This window comes from Centruroides vittatus, unplaced genomic scaffold (assembly GCF_030686945.1).
Source record: "Centruroides vittatus isolate TY-2023 unplaced genomic scaffold, ASM3068694v2 contig_18, whole genome shotgun sequence".
In the NCBI taxonomy this organism is placed as follows: Eukaryota; Metazoa; Arthropoda; class Arachnida; order Scorpiones; family Buthidae; genus Centruroides; species Centruroides vittatus.
Genome location: NW_027121101.1, coordinates 3,727,952 through 3,747,867, shown reverse-complemented (window position 1 = coordinate 3,747,867; position 19,916 = coordinate 3,727,952). Strand labels below are relative to the sequence as shown.

The window sequence follows — 19,916 nt, the reverse complement described above, 5'->3', positions numbered from 1 at the left end:
TTTAAAAGCAAAAATTTAAACAAAAAATAAATAAATTTTAAACTGTTTAGGGGTGGTCCTTCATATCTTTGTGGATCAAAAAAATTTTCATTCAGATTTGAATGATAAGCTTCCACTTTTATTACACTTATCAAAGTTAATAGACAATATAAAAAAGAAAAAAACAATTTTATTTCATTGAAATGTTTTCACAAGTGTAGTTTTAGTCATATCAAATTGACACACTTTCTTCTGAACCTGAAAAGTTCAAATACTTTAAATATAACAGTTAGGAATTCCAGTTTAGAAGAAATAAACATTTAGCCACGTATAAACTCAATTGTTTTAATATTATTTATTAATTTAAATGTAGGTTTGCAAATAAAGAAAGTTATTTTAAAATATTCATGGACATATTCAACATTCATATAGGGTTATATAAAAAAGTATTTGTAATTTATTTATATGTGTGTTCATATCTTTACTGAAATTCATTTTTTAATTAGGCTAATAAATTTGTATCGAGGTTCCACGAAGATAAGAAGTCCAATCTTAAGTGAGTAATATATAGATTAATGTTATAGTATTTAGTAATTGTTAATGGTAAAATTTATTAATAGGAAAAGAAGTAATGAGTTTAAGTTAAATATTTAGCATTTTATAATTTAAATTATTGACTTTTTTATGTATGAAATGTATAATTATTTAGTATTAGATTGTTGATTTTATCAGTATGTAAGGCATTGTCTCATTAAGGTTATATATTTGATTATTTTAACCCTTGATGATAAGCCAACCCACCATCCAGAGGTGGATCCAGATTGATGTAATCTGTTATCATGACTGTCAATTTGGATCCAATTCAAGTCTGGGTCTTAAATATAAGTAGGCTTATGCTTTACTCTACAACCATTTAGTCAGCTATTTTATATTAAAAAGGTAAGGTAAAAAAGGCAAGCAATATTATATTGAGGGCTGTTTGGAAAGTTTGTGGCCTCAAATAGAACAACAAACAAAATAATGTTAAAACTTTTTTATTTTTCAATGTAGTCTCCTTTGTTAGCAATGCACTTATTCCAGCAATGTTCTAGCTTTTTTATGCCATCATAATAGGTTGATTTGTCAAGGTGTGCAAAATACTTGTTCACTTTGGAGATGACTTTGTCATTTGAGTGGAATCTCTTTCCAGCCAAGAATTTTTTTAGGTTTGGAAAAAGGTGAAAGTCACTGGGGGCCAAATCAGGTGAGTACGGTGGATGTGGAACTAATTGGAAGCGAAGTTTGTTTATCTTTTGTTCAGTGATTCTGACAGAATGTGCAGGTGCATTATCGTGGTGGAACAGAATCTTTTTCTTCTTCAAGTGTGGCCTCTTTTCTTTGATTTCTTTCTTCAGTTTTTCCAAAAGTTCACAGTAATAGACAACATTGATGGTCTTTCCTCTTTCTAGGTAGTCAATAAAGATAATGCCTTTAGCATCCCAAAAGACTGAGACCATCACTTTCCCTGCTGATGGAATTGTCTTTGCCTTCTTTGGTGGTGGCGAACTGTGGTGTTTCCATTTCTTTGACTGTTCTTTTGTTTCAGGAGTGTAGTAGTGGATCCACATTTCATCAGTAGTCACAAACTGATGCAAGAAATCCTGTGGGTTTTTCTGGTAGAAGTCCAAACACTCCTTTGACATCAAAGTGCGAACATTTTTTTGTTCGGCGGTCAGCAGATGCCGAGCAAAAACGTGCTGAGACCTTCTTCATACCCAAATTTTCGGTTAGGATGTGGTGCACTCGGTCAACAGAGATGCCTGTTGTCTCAGTTGTCTCATGCGTTTTCAAACGGCGATCTGCTAACACCAAATCGTGAACTTTGTCGATATTTTTTTCAGTGACAGCAGTTGACGGCCATCCATTGCGAGGGTCATCTTCCATACTCTCTGCCAGATTTAAAAAGGGCTGTCCATTTTTTCACAGTGGTGTATGAAGGAGCAGACTCTCTCAAAACTTCATCCATGTCAGCTTTGATTTGAGATGGGGTCAACACTTTTTTCGTCGGGTATTTTATGACTGCACGAGTCTCTGTCTTCTCCATTTTTGACAAAGCACATGCACACTGACTATCTGCTAAGCTGTCATGGCAAAACTTTATGACAAATCAAGCGAAAATTAGTATTGTATCTTTAGCAAAGATGGCTGAATTATTCCCGCCAAAAATTAAATTGATCGCAGCGCCGTATATAGCAATGCCGCAAGCTTTCCGAACAGCCCTTGTATATGATTATATTCCTGCTCAGTGTATTATTATTATTAAGGCAACCCACACTCTGCTTTATTTTTAAAAAAAATCTGCTTTCAAAAATAAAAATTCTGTTATATTATGCTTTATGACAGAAATTTTCTGCTTTATTTGGCCTAATTTATTTTATTTTTTTAAAATTACACTTGCATTCAGCACAAATTTTCTTTGTTTTTTTATTGTTTTTATTTTACCTCAGGGCTGTCAAACTCAAACTGCTTAAGTGCCAGTTTTTTCTCTCGAGTATGACAGCGGGCCAGATGTTTTAGCTTTTGTAGCCAAAAATTTTCTAAAAAGTAGCCGACTCAACAATTTTTTTAATAACCCGAGATTTCACAATAAAATAAAAAAAAACACCATTTGTAGTTTTCCAGCAATAACTTTAATCACAGAACAAACATTTTTAGCCAATTTACAGGCCTGAAGCAGGTTGTAAAATGATCTGGAAATACAAGCATAAACTGTAATTTACTAATATGTCAAAAACACATTTTGTGCGCAAAATAGTGAGAATTGTGCAATAAATGAACTTGCCAAGATGGAGTTTAATTTGAAATTCAAAAGATGAAAGAGAAAACATAATGTAAACAAGAAATTAAAAACAAAAATAAATGAAATAAAATAAATATCTCTAAGTAATATAAATAAATAAAAATAAAAACAATAATAATAATACTAGAGTTCAACAATTTTGTTTATTAAGTATTATTTTTAAACAAATAATACTTAATAAACAAAATTGTTGAACTCAAACATAACATACTTAAATGTGCAAAATATCACATTTTCTTTGGTATTAAGATAATAAAAAAATAAACAAATAACATTATTGAATCGATGTCATGGGTCGCAAGTAATTGTCTTGCGGGACATGACTGGCCTGTGGGCCGTATCTTTGACATGTCTGGTTTACCTGATTCTTAATACTACTATTACTGTATATCTTCATCTGATCAGCTGAGTTGAACATCAGGCAAATATGAATGTCCAAATTTTTCTTGGTAAATGATGATTTCTTCAGTGTGAGAAATGGTTCAGGGTAGAAACTCCTCTCCAGATCTGTTAGCAGGAACTGACAGAGCTTTTAATGCCAGCTGACTCAAAATTGGCATTTTCCTGGTAGAGTGCTTTCAGAAATTTATTATATCATTGCACATTGCTGTTTTCACTGTCGATCAAAGCATTATAGTATGCTTTCTTTTCCTTCTGTATCTCTTTCTTAGAGAATCTGCCTAATTAAGAAATTATACTGTCCATTGTCTAGTTATGATTTGGATCCAGGACTTCCAAGCTCTTTCCAGAACTGCCATGCTGGATGTTTGCCATCTAGATAAAGTTGGGGCTTTGAACCCATACTGAGTGGTATCAACAGTTCTCTAATGCCTCCAAGAATTTGCCAAATATCACTTCCTACAACACTGAATTTGGATCAGGCTGATTCCAGCTTCTTGATTAAATTGCATAAGGCTTCAGCTTGGCTTGCAACTGCATTTAGCTGTTCTTCAAGTTTGGACTGATCAAGTAACTTGCCGAGCTCTTTCAATGAAGCTTCTTCCATAATCTGATTTTCTTTCATCTATATCACTTTAGCATGCCACCTCTTATAGTAGTATGAAACTTCTTCTGGCCACATCCTCCATCAAGTAATAACTGGTACAGGTGGCCGTGTTAAAGAGTGGTTCTTGGAAGATAGAGCTACCTGGAATGAATGCCTTCTGTTTGCTGCCTTCATCCCTGAGATGAAACATTCAGGATGCTGTTTTTAGCATACACTTCTTCATCAGAATCTAGTATCAGCATCTTGACACATTTGTGCACTAGTGTCTAAATCTTTGTTTCCAACATTGGGAAGAATCTGTACAAGATTCTTTCACTAGACAAATTTTCTCTTGGAGATAGTTTTAAATTAGACTTCATCCACTTTTGGAACTCTTTGTGACAAAAAATGTGCAAGGGTATTCCTACAAAACAGAATACAGAAACCATGTCTTGCCATCTTGAAGGTTTACTACTTTTGGAAGCAGTATATGTAAAAATGATACTGACAGAGGGCACATGAAAGTAATATAAACTTAATAGGAAAAATAGTTATAAATTTGAAAAGTATAAATAAGAACTGAAATATGGTAAACAAGATTTGTATATTGTATTTTCATGTGGATATATAAAAATGAGGAAATCTCTATTTTTGACTTATTTGGATGCAGTTGTCAGTATGCTGCTAAAGCCCTCAAAAAGTTACTATCTTGCTGACAATTTGCTATAGTTGGCTGTAAGGTGTGGGAATTGGACAGGGCTGCAGGGAAAAAAGACATGACGACCTTGACAAAGTTCCTTAATTTTGCTTTATTGCTTAATAACTTTTGTGTAATAACCAGAAATGGTATGGTATGCACTTATTTCATGGTTTCAGTAAGCAACCCATGGTTGGATTCAGATATTGCTTTATCTGCTTTTGGGTTGCCTTAATTATTATTGTTATTGTTGTTGCTAAAAATGTTGTTATCAGGAATTCTTTATTTTTCTTCCTTTTCCAACTTATAATGAAATGAACTAAGGTGATAGTTATTTAGTTTAAGAAATAATTAGAGAAACATTTAGTTTTCTCTAATTGCAACTTGTATAATTGTTCACTTTAGAATTTTTTGTTGAAGAAATGCATACACTACACAAATTACACATACTTAAAACACTAAAACTTACACATTTACTTGTACAAACTGACCTTAACGTACATTCGAATGTGAAATCCGGAATTTTATTCATTTTTCTAAATTATCCCCCCTAATGACTCATAAAAAACAGACCGCGGAGTTTGTGGAAATTTTATAACCCTTCCTATTAAAAGAAAACATTCTCACGTGGTAACAACGTAAAGTTTACACTTACCGTCCAATTCTGTCAATTGTTTTATTCCCGACGACAACTTTAACTTCCAACAATCAGTCTCGTGATATACCTTCCCACCAGAAAGTTATAAAAGCCACTTCTCCTCTCTTGTCTTCTTATGTAATGAGTGTGTCCATTGCCAAACCTCTGAGCCAAAATTTTTGCTAGTGTCACTTTGTGGATAACTCAAGCCTCCTACTCATACCAACTGGAGAGCCTAGTGCCAACTTTATCTGACCTATTACCGATTTTAATTGGATATTTTGTTTTCAGTGAAATTATCTAAGAGGTATGCAAATTGGTATTGTAAACTCTCTCTCGGCCTCCCTTTTTGCATATTAGAGAACTAGATTTGCTTAGAGAGCTTAGAATTGTAACTAATTATTTTGTTGATTTCAATAAATCTTGTTTCGTTGTAAAAATGGTGTCTTTACTCGACTGTCGTCCACATCTTATCGTCGGCTCCGCTGACCTCCTCCACTCGCGTTATTGATCAAAAAGGAACAGCCATCCTTGACAAGGGAGTAGGCCAACAAGATCTGTTGCCAGAAGAGAGGTCCGACTTCCTCTGACCTCCCCGGCAATTTCACTTACGTTGATTGAAAATATAACCCTTTTATGCTTTTTTCCCCTTTTGTGTTTTTTTTTCATTTATTTAATTTATTTTTGAAAACAAATAATATAATTAAAATAACAAAATTTGTAAACAGATGAACAGTGATCAATAATTTTCGATTAGAGGTAATGAAATCATCAAATATGACATAGAAAATTTGCCATCATACAAAAAAACTGATATTTTTAGAATTAGATATTAAATCATTTAATTATGCTGAGTTTATATGTCCTTACTATTCATACTAAACACAAACACACTATTTTTAATAGTACATTAAATAGATATTTTTGCTGCTTTACAATAAGTCTGGTGGTGATAATTTATAAAATCAGGCAATTTTATATTCTTTAATATTATCAGTTTCAGATGAAATAATAGTTTTGAATCATATGAGAAATAAAAATTGAACTTTTCAAACTTCTTTTTTTTTTTTTATTGAATTTAATATTATCAGGTGTCCTCTCTTCTACTGTTGTTATGCCACATACACTACACAAAAGTCTAGAAACTAAACCTTAAAAAAACATATTCGTGGCACTACAAAAAGCTGCAATATTGAACACGTCACATTGTTAGGAAATTTATAGAGTTGTTGACACACACACCAATAACACAGAAGCTTAATGTAACAGTTGTTTGGGTAGCTATGCCTTGACTTTAGTCTGCTGTAACACTTGGAACCAGTGTCAGCTGAGCATGACATTTGCAAAAAAATAATATCTTGAAAGGTGAACCACAGCTTCATATGTTATATGAGAATATATTAAATGATAAAGAATATAGCACTGATGAATATTAATGTTCTTTAAATTAAATGCATTTACTGTATGCATTGTTATTACTTTATTTGATTTTTCTTTTATATTAATGAAAATTTTTCTAAAGTCTAAGTTATTTTCTGTATAATTAATTTTATTTTAATGTTTAAAAGCAAAATTTACCAAATTGAATATTATTTAAATCTTATTGATATTTATAAATGAAACCCTATAATTTTGAAATCTATATTAAATTGTTTTCACTTTCATTAGTAGCCAATTGTCAGATTTTTTAATGATTTTTATTTATGTTTAATTTGTTTTGAAATAAATCTCTTAACATTTGTCATAACAAATTTTGATTTCTTTTTAGCTTACTTTTAAACAGTGAACAATGGAAACAAGTAGATGTTCCTTCAGAATTTCAAGATTTGGTAGATCATATATCACAAAAGGGTATTTTATAAATCTCATATTTTCTACATTTTATAAAACATTTAATTAAAATAAGCAATTTTATTCTTACAGGGACATTAACAGTAATACCTAAACATTCTGTAACAGATAATGAAAGACCGGCTCAAAGCTTTTTGGTTGTAAATGGGCAGAATTTTGCTGCTGTTAGGTATTTTACTTTTAAGCACTTTTTCTCTTCTAAGGTATTATATTATTATTTTAAACTACTTAATTTAAATTTCAACAGAACAGTTCTGTTACTATTGAAAATGGTAATGGAGTATTGTCAATGTGCTAAAAACATTCCAATGATTGCACCAGATCTTTTAACAAGACTTGTGGATCTCTTGAAAGTGAGTAAAATTCATAAATGTTGCTATGAATTTTTTTAATTTGTTAATAATTATTCTAGAACTATCTTGCAGTTTTTTAATTCAAAAACAAGTCAGTTGTTATTAGGAGCTGGTGCATTACAGTTAGTAGGATTAAAAACAATTACTGCTAAAAATCTTGGTGAGTTATATTATACTATATTGTTATGCTGAAATTTTATGTTATTTCTTTTGATAATGTTTTGTCTTTTTGTATGATTTTTTTCTATAGCTCTTGCTTTAAGATGCCTTGAATTAATGGTTATTTATATACCATATATGAAAGCACATTTTCAAGATATACTTACAACTAAACAACAGTTTATGTGCAAACATTTTGATGAAATATTAAAAGTAAGTAAATTATTTTAATTCCCTCTAGGATATATAAGAAATATATTTGATATTGAGTATTTTATTGTTTTAATACAAATTGAATGATGATAAATAATACAAATGCATTTAAAATCCATTATTGCTTTACCTCTCTTATAAAACTTGAGTGAAAAGATTTAGAAGTTGCTTTGAAATTGTAACCTAGCTCCTTTTTTTGTAAGATTAATTATAATTATAATACAGTCAACTTGTTTTAATACAAATCACTAGGGAATCAGTAGTTAGTTTGCTTTATTGAAAATTTATATTATCAATTATCAGGGTCATGGTTGTATAATTTAGGGAGTTAAGGCTTAATAGGTGATTGAATTTTCTAAATTATAATATTTTGAATTAATTTACTAAATAAAGTTAAATTTATTTACAAAAATAAATTAATGTTCTAAATGACTTTCAAATCAAGCAAAATGAGGAGAAGACTAAATTTATCATTTAAGTGTGGAGAAGTTTGATGGCCGGATGGCCAAGTGGTCAAGGTGGTAGCCTACTGCTCTGGGGGACCTGGGATTAAATCCGAATGGGTCAAAAAATCCCCAGGAATTTTTCGGGGTGGTCCATCCGGATATGTCGGGCCCCGTCCCTCACCAACTGGCTGCCCCATTGCGGACCTGGCCGAACCCATAATGGGCTTGCTAAAAAAGTCCCTCTTAGTGCCCACAGAGCAGAAAGAGTCAAAAAAAAAAAAAAAAAAAAAAAAAGTGTGGAGAAGTATATCAGAGTGGCTAAACAAAACAAAGCTAAAAGAAATCTGTAATTTTTTTTTTTCTTCTGTTGAAGATTGTTTGAAAAGGTAAAAAATATTTTTTGATGCCAAAAGAGTAAAACAGGAGTCAAAGTTATCAAAAAATAGCCAAGCCTGGCATCACTGTATACACTCCTCAATAAGCAAACTATCGTGTTTGCATGGGACTATATCCATTTAAAGGGATAGATGTCCTTAAACTTTAACATGCTATTTTCTCAGTACAATAGAATGGTCTGCTAAAACCAGATATTTGAATTGGGTATGTAAAAATGTAAATTCTAGTATGCAAAAATTGGTTTGACCTCTAATTGTAGAGGTCAAACCCATTTTTGCATACTAGAGGAGAAAATCTATTCTACTTAAAATGAAACATTTATTGCAGTACCACTTTTTATTGTTCACTTCAAAAAGTTTAAACAGCAACAGTTATTGGAAATAGGATTATTTCTTGGGTAACGGTAATTTACAGTTTGGTTTAATGAATTCTGGTAAAATTTTTGTTCACTTTATCATATGAAAATTAACACTGTGACAATGGTGTTTTACCACGGCACTGGCAGAATTTGCTTTAACATGCAAATTTTCTTTATTGGTGTTCATTTTAAAGCAAGTTGACTGTAGTTTTAACAAACATTTGAAACAGAATTAATTCTTTAATATTAAACATAAAGAAAATTGAAAATATTTGAAAATTACATGGGCATGACTTAATGCTGATATGGTTTTGACTTAACGCAGAAGCAATTAATGTATGTGAATAACTACTACATATTATTCAGCATATTTTCCCTTGTCTTGAAGCACTTCCTGCAGTGACATTCCAACATTTCTATCCCATTTAGCTTCCATGATGTCACTAATATCATTGAAATGTCGTCTTTTCAGATTTAGTTGACTAAATTTAGTCAACTAAATAAAAGGGAGAAGAAAGCCAAGTGATCGTCAAAGCACTATATTGTGTTCCGTAGTTAACAAGAATCAAGCACGACCTAGTTTCGAGTCATTAATTCTTTTCAGATATTTTTTCAAATTTTTTCCCATTTGAATGGGAAGAGATGTAATCTGAGGGAGCTAAGTTGGGGGTAGGCGGATGTTGGACTGTTTGAACTTCATTCATTCAATTTCATCACTTCTCTGGGTGATATGTACCAAATTGTTGTCATACAAAAAAATGATGCCTTTGTAGAACTTTTCACATTGTGCTTCTTTCAGTTTTGCTTTCAGATCTATATTGATGATATGACCCTACCTAATACTTTAGCATCACTTTTCTGGGATAGTCAAAGTTTACTTCGAAAATTGTTGTATGTAGAATTTCTTAGGTGATGAGAAACGCTCATGTCTCCTCTTTCATGAACTGCTTTCCAGATCATTTGAGTATAAGGTTTCATCCATTTTCATTAATCAGTTCATGAAATCCTAAACATCCCTCTTAAAAAAAGAAAGCCAAAATGACCTTTGACATTTCCATTCCAAAATAGGTTCCAAAATCCATTACCATTTCATTAATGATAATGGATTTTGGAACCTATTTTGTAGACAACTTACTGATACTCAGTTTTTTGGGTACATGTCTGATCCATTCTTTGGCTATCTGCAGATATTCAGCTATACATATTCCAATAAAATTTGATGGAAATCCAAAAATCAGTGGTGCACAACATTGATGGTTTCTGGTGCAAAGATGGAAATTGATCTCCCTGATCAGTCTACATTTTGAAAGCCAAAGTCACTTTTCCAAAAATTGCTTACCCCCACTTTTTAATGATGGAATAACTGATATAGTCATTCTTCAATGTTTTCAACATGTCTGTTGAATTTCCTGTGGTGACATTCTCTTGAGAAACAGGAATTTAATTATGGTTTGCAACTCCATTATGTTGAATTGTATATTAATTTCCATCATTGTAACTTTGCATAAGTAACATGCAAAAGGTGCAAAACCTACCGTTCATTTTCAGTAAAGGTGTTAAAGATTTATTCTATCATGTCATATCTTATTTTTGCCAAATAAGTTTAAAATATTCAGTAGGTTAGGATGAGAGCTGATAAACTTGCTCTCATAAAATCATCTGGTTAAAATTTAATCAGTGTGATCATTCAAATGATTTAAACTACCATATTTTCTCTCCTGAGATTCACTTTTTTTTAATCCAGTTTATTTGTCTGAAATGGAGAAGTGTCTTAGAATTAATGGTGTCTTATATTTACAGTCACATGATATGTTATGCACCAGTAATAGATGTTTTTGGGTGTACTGCTAAATGATCAGTTCAGATGAGCTTTGTTGGTAGTAAGCATTTAATTTAAGCTCCTTTTTTTAATATCTAAAGTGCACTTTTCAAGAAAATTAAGTGACAACATTAAAAGTCATTATATGTGTAGAAGAGTGTGGAAACAGAGCTATCAAACATTACTTATTTTATAGCATTTGTACTGTTTTTCTAACTTGTTATTATTTAACAAAACTTAATAAAGTTAATTATTTAAAAATTTTTTCCTCTACAAAAAATAATCTAAGAACTTGATTTCAAATTCATGATGCATCTTAGAATTAAGGAGATATAGTTCATAAAATTGAATCAAATAATTGAATAAAATTAAAAGGAGGGGGCTCTTCTAGCCATCGTCGGTGTTGGCGACTTTTTGATCGAGCTGTTACAAACAATGTACTATGGTGAAAGTTTGGATTAAAATACAAAAGTGTTTAAAAGTAGTTTAATAACTCCACTAACATTGAATTTAATATTATTGCTGTTATTTATGGCTGGGATTGAAACTAGTCCTGGCCCTCTTCAACACTCTCCATTAAAGAAAAGTCAAACAAATATGCAAAGAAGAGGGTGTGGAAGACCTAGAAAGGAATACGCACAGGGTTCAGAAGATACGAGCCAGCTAGTGGATTTAATAGGCGAAGAATATACATTAGAGGAAGAGATGAGAGAAAACAGAGATACAATGAGAAAGGCTATTGAGGACTATTTCGAATCATCGGAACATTTGGATCAGATAAGTGATAACGAACTGGAATACTCGCTTAAATCGATTTACGATTTAATTCAGGAGAAGTTCGAGTTATTAAATCAGGAGATTCATTTAATAAGATATGATATCAGTCGTGTACAGGAAGATAACATGAAAATCAAAAAAAAATTGGACAAAAAATTCATCAATGTGAGGAAAAGATAAAGCTCTGTGTAAATTTAAAAGGTATGTTTGAATTTGAGCTAGATAGAATATATAATGAAAATACTAAAAGAAATCTTGTTATTCTAAATTTTCCATTTAAAACCGATGATAAGTTGCAAGAGCTAAAAAAATTTATAAAGGTAGATTTGGGTTTAAAAGGTATAGAAACAGAAGGTTTAATCCAGTTAGGAAAAAGAAATCTAGATAATCAAATGATAAAAATAATAACGAATTCGGTCAAAGAGAGAAATTTAATCCTCAAAAGATTTTGAATGAAAAGATCAAATATGAAAAATGAAGAGGAAAAAATTGTCATAAAAACAGATCTATGTTTTAGATCTAGAATTAGGAGGAAATGGTTACTTAATAAAATCAAATTAGAATTTGCAGCTGATACCAGAGTGAGAATAAGAGATGACTACTTTATAAAAGATAATCTCGTATATACGCTCGATATTGCTACTAATGAGTTTATATTAATCAATCATTTTTTAGGACAAGCAACCAAAAAACCACAAATAAAGTAGCAATAACAACAACTACACATCATGGCAATCAGGAAAAAAATCAAACAGAAATTGATAATAGAAATGAGAATGAAAATGAATTGACTTCAGTCAAAATTAGTTATAACAAAAATAGCAAAATAAGGTCCAATATGAAACATAATAAGTTTTTAATCAGTTTTTGGAACTGTCAGGGACTCAAAGGGAAAATTCAAACAATATTAACAAAAGATTTTATCAATTCAAATGAAATTATTGGAATTACTGAAACTTGGATAGTAAATTTGAATACAACAGAAAAAAATTATCTAGAACAAGATAATACTATATTATTGGGTAATGCTCATCGTATAAGTAAATTCGGCTGTCCTTCAAGAGGCATACTACTTTTAATAAAAAGGAGTTTTGGTAAAATTATATACCAAAATATAATGGCTTACGTTATATTAGTGATAATAAAATTAAAGAATCAACTTAAAACTGCTTGGAACAATCTTTATCTACGAGTAATAGTTGCATACCTCCCTCCTTCAATTGAAAAGAAACCAATATTAATTGAAATTCAACATTATCTAGATAGGTGGGTCTTTTTAATACATCTATGATTGATCGGGGGAGATTTTAATTCCCGAATTGGAGAGATGTCGGATACAAAGCTTTGTCAAAATTATGAAAATATGAATAATAATAGACAGTCCAAAGATAAAACTTTATTAGAATTTGTTCACGAAAATCAACTTATAGTACTAAATGGTAGAATGGAAGGAGACTTCCGGCAGAATTTACATACATATCTCAAAATAGAAAATCAATTGTAGATTATGTTGTGTTCAGAGGCCTTAATTGAACATTGTCTGACCTTGACAGTCTTGAATGAGGACTCTTCAGATCATTTCCCAGTACAGCTTATGTTACTAATGGATAAGGAAATAAGAAGGAATACAAATCGAAAGGATCATTTATCTGAATTTGATATAAAATATAATTTAAAGTTTAATAAACAGAGATGGTTAAAGAGGGCTGAGTCTATAACAGCTGAACTGTTGACGTTGGAGGAAGAGAATGAACTGATTGCTAATTATCAGAGATTGATATCTAAAGTAGTAGAATGCCAATTTAAATGATATAACTCTGTTTTTAAACTAAAATATAAAAATGAGTGGTTTGATAACACTTGTTATTACTATAAAATTAAAAAACAAAAGGGGCTAAAAGTATTTAGAAAGACCAATACAATGGAAGCATTGATGAACTATGTGAAAAGTAAGAAAATTTATACGAACTTAATTAAGGCAAAAAAAAAAAAAAACTATATTTGGCTAACATTAATAAGAAGCTAATAGAATCAAAAGATACGAGAGTTTTTTGGAAGATAATCAACAATTTTCGAAGGAAAAAGTCCAACTATTCTAACCAAAAAAGAATAAACTATAATAAATGGGTAGAATATTTTCAAAAGTTTTCGGAAGAATATTTACATAATCAAAGAAACATTCATAAGGAGGATAGGAAATTTCACCAACTTAATCAGGACGAGATAATAAGAATAAATGAAGTGCAGGAATGGATCATCGAGTTGAAAAATAAATCAGCTCCAGGTTCAGATGGAATTCCTAATTCTTTTATCAAATTATTGCCTTCTAAATTAATTCAATATTTAACTAGATTATTTAATAAAATTTATTCCAAATTGGAATGAAGTAATATTTACTATGATTTTTAAACAAGGAAATAGAGATGATCCAGCAAACTATAGACCAATAGCACTACTGTCCAGTTTTAGGAAAATTTTTACAGCAACACTAGTGGAGAAATTTAAAAATTGGATAGAGATAAATAATTATAAGAATCCAACACAATATTCTTTTACAGAAAATGGCGGAACACAGACGGCCCTCTTCGTTTTACTGGCAACAATTCAACTACAGTTACTAAAGAAGAGACGGAAGGTTTTTGTGATTTTTTTAGACTTAACAAAAGCTTATGATTCAATTAGCATAAAGTTGCTACAGAACAAATTGAGTAATTATGATGCAAGTAACTATCTGATAAAAATGATTGATCAATTATATGGTAATTATAATGTAATTATTAAACAAAACAATTTATGCTGGAGACCTTTTATAACTAGTAGAGATTTATTACAGGGCAATCCCTTATCTCCATATCTGTTTAATTTTATTGATTATTGATTTATATTATTTGATTTCATTAGTTGTTTTACAAAAGAGGAAGATGGGATGTATATTGATAATTTATGCATACATTCACTATCATATGCTGATGATATAGTTATACTGGCTCCTACTGCTGTAGCATTATGAAGAAAAATCCAACAGATAGTCGAGTACTTAGATAATTTAAAAGTTAAAATAAATCCGAATAAATCAGAAATTATGATTTTCAGAAATGGAAATAATCCGCCGAAAAGATTTATGTCTTTTTATATCAAGAAAGTAAATTTCTGGGGATAATACAGTATTTACGTTTAATTTATCCTTTGAGAAGCAGTACAAGTGTATAGTTGTCAAGCCCAGAAATCTAATTAACAATTTGATAGCATTATTTTGTAAGGCAAAAATAAGAAACAATAAAATTCACTTTCAACTATTTAATTCAATAGTGATAAACGCTTTGTGCTACGCTGCCCAAATTTGGAGTTTAAACAAAGTTAATGATTTAGAAAAAATTCAAAACATATTCATTCGCAGAATATTTCAACTAGAATATAGTACGCCAGGTAGTGCACTGCGTCTAGAACTTAAGAGATATAAACTAAATACGATTTTGATTAAAAGATATATCAAATGGTTACAAAAAATGATTAATGTAGAAGATCTGTCAACAAAACTAATGTATTCATTGTATAATAAATCAAGAATTATTGACACAAAACGTAACTGGATAACTCAATTGTCGAAGATTCTTAACATTTATGGTTTTTCTATAGAACTAGTTTTTGATTATCTCAAAAATAATGACCAACAAATCAGTCAATTATTTTATAGAGTTATGGAATATTCAATAATTCAAGATACCAAAGATATACAGAAAATGAAGAATAACTTTTGTTACAATGTGATCTTTAACTACCCATTAATCAATAATTACATGTTATCAAATCTTGCATTCAATGCAAAAAATTTTTTTATACAGTTAACACTTAATCAAAAAGGACTGATGATTGGAGATAAATACGTAGAATATGCTCAATCCAACTGTCCAAAGTGTAAGGAAATATTATCAAAATTACACTTGTTTTATGAATGCGATGAGGAAAAAGATCAAGGATTAAGAATTATTAAGGATCAATATTATTAGCGTAAGAAGGAAATAGAAATGTACAGGAAATTGGATAAAGCCAATATTATGAAATTTACAGTTTATATAATAATGTTAGAAAAAGTTTCGAAAACAAAATTATTAATTGTTAATAAAGTCTTCGAACTAATTAAAAAATTAAAAATATTGAATGTAAACTTAAAAATCGTAGTTTGTGAAAAGTAAAGAAAATGTAAAATAAGTACCCCCCTGTAACAGACTATAGCGTAATATGCTAATAAATTTTGATTTGATTTGATTTGAAAAGTAAAATTAAAAAATGTAAACAACTCTAAGAAATTGTCATAACTCCAGTGGATTTGACAATTTACAATGTTGGACTGCAATTTTTAATTGATTTAATTTAAAATGAGTGTTCTCCACCTCAAATTAGTAGTGGCTTGACCTGTACATCAAACTTTTCTTTTAACAATAGAGTTGTACTGGTCATCTACTTAACACCTTTCAGGAGAAAATTTTTGAATTGAAATAACGTGACTTTTGGTTTGCATTGGAAGTTTGTATACAGTTAATCGGGGCCTCCTGCTTCTATGTTTTCCATACGTGGTCTTGTCATTCATATATCTAACTCTGTTCTCGAGATTAAGGAAATATGGATGGACAGTCAGATGACAGTGGGAATTTATAGGTCTACAATTTTTAAAAATTGCAGCCTAATTAGTCTTCTGTTTATAGGGAGCATATTTTGTTTAATGACAATGTTAATGACGATCTGTGAAGTGAAAATTTCTTATAACTCAAAGTGATAATACTTACAACAAACCATACGTAATGTCCTGAAAACATGTACACACATTTTATAAGCATGTAATTCTGTGGTATCTTTTCTCTTTTAGGTAAAAACAACAACAATTATATAGTTATGATAAGAAGTCAAAGAGAATTTACTCTAAATTGTAAAATTATTAAAATTCAGAAAATAAACACAGAAGTCATTAACAATCAAAATGTGTGTACATTTTCTTGAAATTTAGGAAAAATTAATGTATTTAGAAAGCAAAATTTTAAATTTAATGATAAATTAGGAATATTTATTATTAATTATTATTAGTTTTTTATTTTTGATGTATTCAGAGGAAAACAAATATGGTAGTGATTTTTAAAATAAATTTAAAAATTTATCAATTACAACAGAATATAAAATTAATTATAATTATTATTTGAAATATAGTACTTTCAATTGTTTTGTTGATTGCTCCACTAATTACTTTCTTCATCATTTGAGAGAAATAATTTAATCTTTGCAAATATTTTTGTAAGATAAAAGGAAAGGAGACTAAGAGACTACAGGTATATCAATTAGTAAATAATATTTTTAAAAATTTTATAACTTTTGATTATACATAAATACTATAATCAAAATGAGCAAAAGATCTGATAGATAATAAAATATCTTGAGTAAATAATTAAGAAATACAGTATATGCTCCCTAATCCTCATAAATTATTCGACAGAGTATGAATTAGTGAAAAGTTCAGATTTCTAGATCCATAATAGTCTAAACTGGAACTACCACAGTACATAAAGACACTGAACAGACTTTACACACTTTTTCAGCAATGAACTTTAATTAATCTCGAGAATGGAGTTAGATAGATGAAAGACAAGACCAGATATGAAAACCTTAGGGGGTAGGAGGCTCAAATTAACTATTTATGAACTTCCAATGCAAACCAGAAGTCATGTTATTTCAATTCAAAAATTTTCCTTATAAGGTGTTAATAGATGACAGGCACGACTCTATTGTTAAAGGAAAAGTATGATGTATGGTGGCAAGACACTACTAATATGAGGTGGAAAGTGCATATTTTAAATTAAATACATTAAAAATTGCAGCCTGGCATTGCGACGATCCCACAATAAATAGTTGCTCATTTTGGTTTGGATCAATGAGAGTGTTTGTTCTGCATATAATTTTCAAATTTAGAATTTTGAAAGTTACACTGAAACCTCATGTGTCTCTGTTAAACAGACCAGAAATATTCATTTTATGATAAATTTTATAATTAAAAGATTATCATTGTTGTTTTAAACGTGGAAAAGTTTATTGGGAAAAGAGGGTAAAGAAGATAATAATTTGTTACTGAGTTTCATCTTAAAATTTATTGGATATTTTGAAAATTGGCTTATAAGATTATTCTTGAATACATTTTTATGTTTGGCACACAATTTCTGTAGAGAATTTTTGTTGCTACAATTTTGGAGTTGTCATTTTCAATTCATATAGTTCATCTGTCTAGAAAAACTATCTATGGTAACAATATCTTGTGTATTAATTAGTCTGAAAGCAAAGATTGGACGAATGTCTGAATAGCATAATTGGCCATGCATTTGCATGATAAGCAGAAGCTGTGGATCTAAATTTTATTTTGGATCAATATTTAGTCCAAATTAATTAATTTATTGCTAATTGTTGTCATTACTGCTTATCTTTATTTCAAATTACATATCTATAATTAATTAGCCAAGTTCTAGCCAATAGTTAATTCATTTGATTATTAGTAGTGATGCAACGAATATTCGGTTACTATTTGGTATTTGGCCAAATACCGAATACCTAAAAACAGGAGTAAGAAATAACAAAAACACAGTAAATTAACATTAAATCTAAATACTATTATTATCGGGTTAGTGTTGTTTGTTCATACAAGGTGTGTCTGAAAAGTTCAGTGAATGGTCTCATAAAATAAAGGAAACAAGAGATACAAACAAAATACCTTTACTGGCATTCAAAGTAAACGCCATTAGCAACAACACACATTTGACATCGGTTGTACAGCTGCTGGAAGCTGTGAGCAAACACTTTTTTTGGTATTGCACGAAGCACCGTTGGATCTGCTGAATGTCGGAAAAGCGTAGGCCTTTCAGGCGGGGAACAAGAAGAAATCTGCAGGTGCCAGATCTGGAGAATATGAAGAGTGTTGAAGAACTGTCACCTGGCGTGTAGCGAGGAAGTAATGTTCACACGTTGCTCCATTTCACAGTGGCACTCCTTCTCACACTGACTGCATTGCATTGTTTGCTGTGCACACTTCTGTTTAACTGTCGTGATTTTGACGCTGGGGGGCACTAGTTGGCAAGTCTCTCACTATGTCTGTGTGAGCGCAACATCCTAACCAGCATGGTTATTCAACTATGGGACCATTCACCAAACTTTTCAGATGCACCTTGTATTTATTTATAAACTTATAACCTACACAAAATAAAAAGCAAAATATTAGTCACATGTATTCATAATTTATAATTACAAAGATCAGCACACGTACACACCTATTCGCTCAAGAATTGTCGCACATCTGAGGGTCTGACCCTACCTATCCTTTTTAAGTGCTTGTCTTTGCTCTTCCCTCTATCGCTCTAGTCCACGTATGCTTATGCATACATCATAATATGCGTGCACGATACTTTCAATTTGTCACTTTTCCGTCATAGATTTCCCATTTTAAAATTACGTGACTCATAGCCTGATGTTAACAGAGAAAAGAGACAGACAGGATGTCGGTATAAGTCACAGTTATGATTTCACAGATTTGAGACAGCTTGGTAGTCTGAACGGCCCCAGGCTTTCACGCTAAGTGACTTTCATTACAAGCATTCAGCTTTCCAAAGTCTATGAGAACAATTATTTGGCATTGATGGCCACGAATTTCATGCCAATAAGCTGCCTTGACTTGTTTGATTATGTTATCAACTTAATTTCTTATTTATTTTCACTTTGTGGTCCTTCTCTATTCTTTTTCCGTTATTTACACATGTAGGTCGTTTCATTGTTATCCATATTTGATATCATCATTTATCACATACTGCTATGACGCTCTTGTCTACAACTACAACTGTCAAGAATTAACGCGATTGGCAAAGCATAGTGACAGTGGGCCAATAGAGAGAAGAGTCCTTGCCATAATGCGATTTGTGCGCCAATTTTTGTATGTGTGTTAATCAAGCCGAATAGTTTGGTTGAATATTTGGCTATTCAGCCACACTCCTGGCTGAATATTTGGTATTTGGCCTGAGGCCGAATATACTATTCGTTGCAACACTAATTATTAGTATAATTCAAACTTAGTTTTCTATATAATTATACAAAATTATGTATTGATTAAGATGTAAGGAAAAATATCTAAAGATCTGCTCAAATGTTTAAGTAAATATCATGTTAAGAGCTTGTTATTTTTATCTTTGTTACATTTTTATATCGGCAACAGTATTTTATGCTTATGAATAATATGATTGTTTTAATCTTACTAGTAACTGTTTGTTATCTATTTTAAAATTAAAAGTTACACTTTTTAAGATTAAGTACATAACATTTCACTCCATAATCATCAGTTAATGTTTACTGATTTAAAGTTTATAGTATACTTTTATAGTTGAGAATA

General features: G+C 30.6%; 1 protein-coding gene across 1 annotated transcript in view; it reads left to right on the top strand.

Annotated features, from left to right (window-relative positions):
• Nucleotides 1–19,916, top strand: part of scat (VPS54 subunit of GARP complex scat) — a 61,755-nt gene that overhangs the window by 38,302 nt on the left and 3,537 nt on the right. Inside the window, exons 16-21 of the mRNA XM_067264020.1 lie at nucleotides 486–535; nucleotides 6,906–6,988; nucleotides 7,061–7,157; nucleotides 7,236–7,341; nucleotides 7,414–7,501; nucleotides 7,592–7,713. Of these exons, the coding sequence (XP_067120121.1) occupies nucleotides 486–535; nucleotides 6,906–6,988; nucleotides 7,061–7,157; nucleotides 7,236–7,341; nucleotides 7,414–7,501; nucleotides 7,592–7,713 (546 nt within the window). The remainder of the gene's footprint in view (nucleotides 1–485; nucleotides 536–6,905; nucleotides 6,989–7,060; nucleotides 7,158–7,235; nucleotides 7,342–7,413; nucleotides 7,502–7,591; nucleotides 7,714–19,916) is intronic.